This window comes from Frankliniella occidentalis, unplaced genomic scaffold, assembly GCF_000697945.3.
Source record: "Frankliniella occidentalis isolate FOCC.00 unplaced genomic scaffold, Focc_3.1 Scaffold52, whole genome shotgun sequence".
NCBI lineage: Eukaryota > Metazoa > Arthropoda > Insecta > Thysanoptera > Thripidae > Frankliniella > Frankliniella occidentalis.
Window position 1 is genome coordinate 786,708 of NW_026267182.1, and position 3,058 is coordinate 789,765.

The following is a 3,058-nucleotide window of genomic DNA, read 5'->3' on the forward strand; positions in this document are numbered from 1 at the left end:
TGTATTTGAAATTTCTATTCTGTCCATAACATGTAAATGCTTGTGGGAGACGGAGAGACAGGGGGAGGGAGGTCTCTTTGCCCAATGGCTGAGACCGTTCTCAGGACTGTCTGAAAATTAGCCCGCAGGGCTAAGAAAGAGACAGCGCCCCCCACCCCCCCTCTACCCGGCCTCAAAGTCACACCCAGTGTCTGTGCCGCTGACGGCCGATTATGGGAGCGGAAGCGGACGAAGTTGAACACAGCGCTGGCCTGCCATACAACGACGCGTCGTCGTCGCCACACTCGAGCCCTCACCCCCGTGTGGCCCTGTTCCAAAGAGAACAAGCAGCGCGAGAGAGGGCACGTTTCATTCTGGTAGAGACAGGGATGCCCATTCCGGTTCTACAGCGTCGACAGAGGTGACGAGACTGAATGCTTCAAAGTGCGGGAACTACCCCTCTTAGAAAAGTGTGCACATTGCATTGGCGCAACAAAACCCCTCTTTCCCCGCTCGCTCCGTTACCTCGCCCCCCGCGTTCACCCGCGCTAGAGTCTACGACTCTAACATCCGCGCCGCGCGCCGGCGCTGGAGGCGGCTACACTGAGGGTGGCGGGAGCGCAAGTTTGTGCACTGAATTACAGCCTTAAGGATGTTGGATAAACAGGCCCAAAAGTTTAATTCAGTCTTTTACGTTTTATTGGTGAAATGATAAATGCGTATGTACACGATGATGATTCGTTGAACGTGATTGATGACGATGAGGTTAATGGGTGACTTTGGTCGATGCGCTGCATGGAGTTGATGATGAATGGGTGACGCGATGCTGCTGCACCGCTTCAGAGACCGTGTCCGTGTCCATGGACCTCGGGGTGGATGGCGTGGCCGCTGTAGGAGACGATGGCGTTGAAGCCGCCGTGCTTGCTCGACGTGTAGTGCACGATGCGCTTCCTGCCGTCGGGCTGCAGCAGCGAGTACTCGCCCTTCACCACGTCGCCGTCGCGCTCCTCCTTCGCGTCCTTGTAGTCGCCGGTGTGCGAGTCCTCGACGCCGTACTTGAAGTCGTACTTGGGATGCGCCTGCAGGGTAGCAAAACATTGAAAAAGTTAGTTGGTGCCAGGCAAAAAATAAAAATAGATATGAATGTGTTTTTATTTTTCTGAAAAGCAATAGCGTTTTGACGAGCTCTTTGAGTTTTGATGAAAATAAGATAAACGCTTCACGATGTCCTCTACCGGTTGACAGTACTCACCAGGATGATGTGCTCGTGCTCCTCCTCGTGCTTGATGGGCTCGTGGTGCGAGATGTGGATGGGGTGCGAGTGCTGGATCACCGACGCGTAGGACTCGGCGTGGCCGCCGGGGAAGGCCGCGCACACGCCCGCCAGCGCCAGGACAGCCAGGACCTGCGGTTCACAAAACGGTTTAGAGACTGATTGATTGATTCGATTGATTGATATAATACTCGGGGAAATGTTATGGCGCTGTGCTGTAACCACAGTGGCAGGTTGAAGTCTGAGCTTGCTGGCTGATTAGGTTCAATGACACATGATGCACTTCGTAAAGCCTACTCGCGGATCCAAGTGCATTGCACAACAAATGGAAAAGCCAAGGTGCAAAGTCTATCCCTTGGAAAGTGCTGTGTTGAGGGTTTAGTGCCTTTAAACATGCATAGACACTGACACTACTTTTTAGCACCTTAAGGGATCTTTAGTGCCTTTGCAATGGCACCAAACTCAAAATTTCTAGAAGCCTTGCACATGCGCCTTGGCAACTTTGTTTTACCAGTGAATGCGCAGAAGAAATAACATTTACCAGCACGCATACATAAGATCATGGGCAAAGTAATGCACACTAACTGCGTCAAAATTATAAATGTAGGCCAGTGCACTTTGTAAAGACAAAGATGAAACACACAAAGCTAAAGGCGGGGCCACCACTTGTGACTCTAGTCGCTCCGGAAGTCTGCAAGTACGGCGTACTCGCGGGGCAGTCGTCCCGGTGACGTCGGCCGCCACCGGTTTTACCAATATAGAGGGGTTGACAGGGCAGCCGATGTTGTTGACGTCGATCGCCGATGATATTATCCAAGACTTCGGCGCACAGGAAGCTGCTCACTTTCACGTCCCACTCATGGACCACACACACACACACACACGATCACACACCTTGATGAACGCCATCTTTGTCGGAGCTGAGGAGGTTGGTTGGTTCCAGTCGGTTGGGAACGGTAGAGCACACAATACTGGCAATCCAGAGCGGGCGCCCAGTTATATACTCTAGCAACCCTTCCACCACCACCACCACGGCCGCCACCACCACTTCCAGCTGCAGCAACAGCAGGGGAGAACTAACTGGGCCGGGGGAGGGCCCCGTTGCAGCTGGTGTGGGGCGCAATGTTGGCCAAGTGATCGTACGCGGTCGCACGTCCCCACCTCGGGGCCCGGCCGGGGCCGGCTGCCAAATCAGAGTCTTTAAATCGGGGACCATATAGACTCCAAATCCGTCCCCGTCCCCGATCTCAAAGCCGCGCGCGCGAGTTTCTGCATTTATGCAGCAGAAAAGTGAATGTGAATGCAGAGCAGGCACTTACGGGCTGGCCAGGGGGTGTGGCAGTACACCGCCATGCCTCCTCTGTAATCAATCAGTGGGACAGTCATAACCATTATGTCAAAAAAATCGGCGAAAAAAAATTACCGGACAAAAAATTGGCCCACAGCTACAGGCGTAGGGGATGCTTCTCCTAATAGTGCAACACAAGGAATGCCCTACACTTGGCTTGGCGCTAACTCTTGCAACAGAAGGACATGCTCTGCTCATCCTTTCCAACTTTTGTAACAGTGAAACTATTCTTTCTGTTCGGCTTTTCAAGCTTCTACAGGGTGACGCAAAGACCCCTGGACTGAACAGTTTGTCGTACGGTCGGGCGTGCGGGTGGTTGTGGTTGAGCCGCGAGAGACAGTCAGTTTGTCCCTGTATCGCCCGAGTCAACGCGGTCTCACCGCCTGGTGGGTAGGCCACATCAAAACAGAGTATGCTTGGGTGTAGTGCGGGTCGGCCTACCTGCCGGCTTGCAGGCG

General features: G+C 53.5%; 1 protein-coding gene across 1 annotated transcript; it reads right to left on the reverse strand.

Annotated features, from left to right (window-relative positions):
• Positions 1–655: 655 nt before the first annotated feature.
• On the reverse strand, positions 656–2,244 carry LOC127749410 (cuticle protein 19-like). Its single transcript, XM_052267428.1, has 3 exons — positions 2,147–2,244; positions 1,232–1,384; positions 656–1,058 (listed from the first exon to the last, which is right to left on the reverse strand). The coding sequence occupies exons 1-3, from the start codon at positions 2,159–2,161 to the stop codon at positions 819–821; spliced, it is 408 nt and encodes a 135-aa protein (XP_052123388.1). The 5' UTR covers positions 2,162–2,244; the 3' UTR covers positions 656–818.
• Positions 2,245–3,058: the final 814 nt, after the last annotated feature.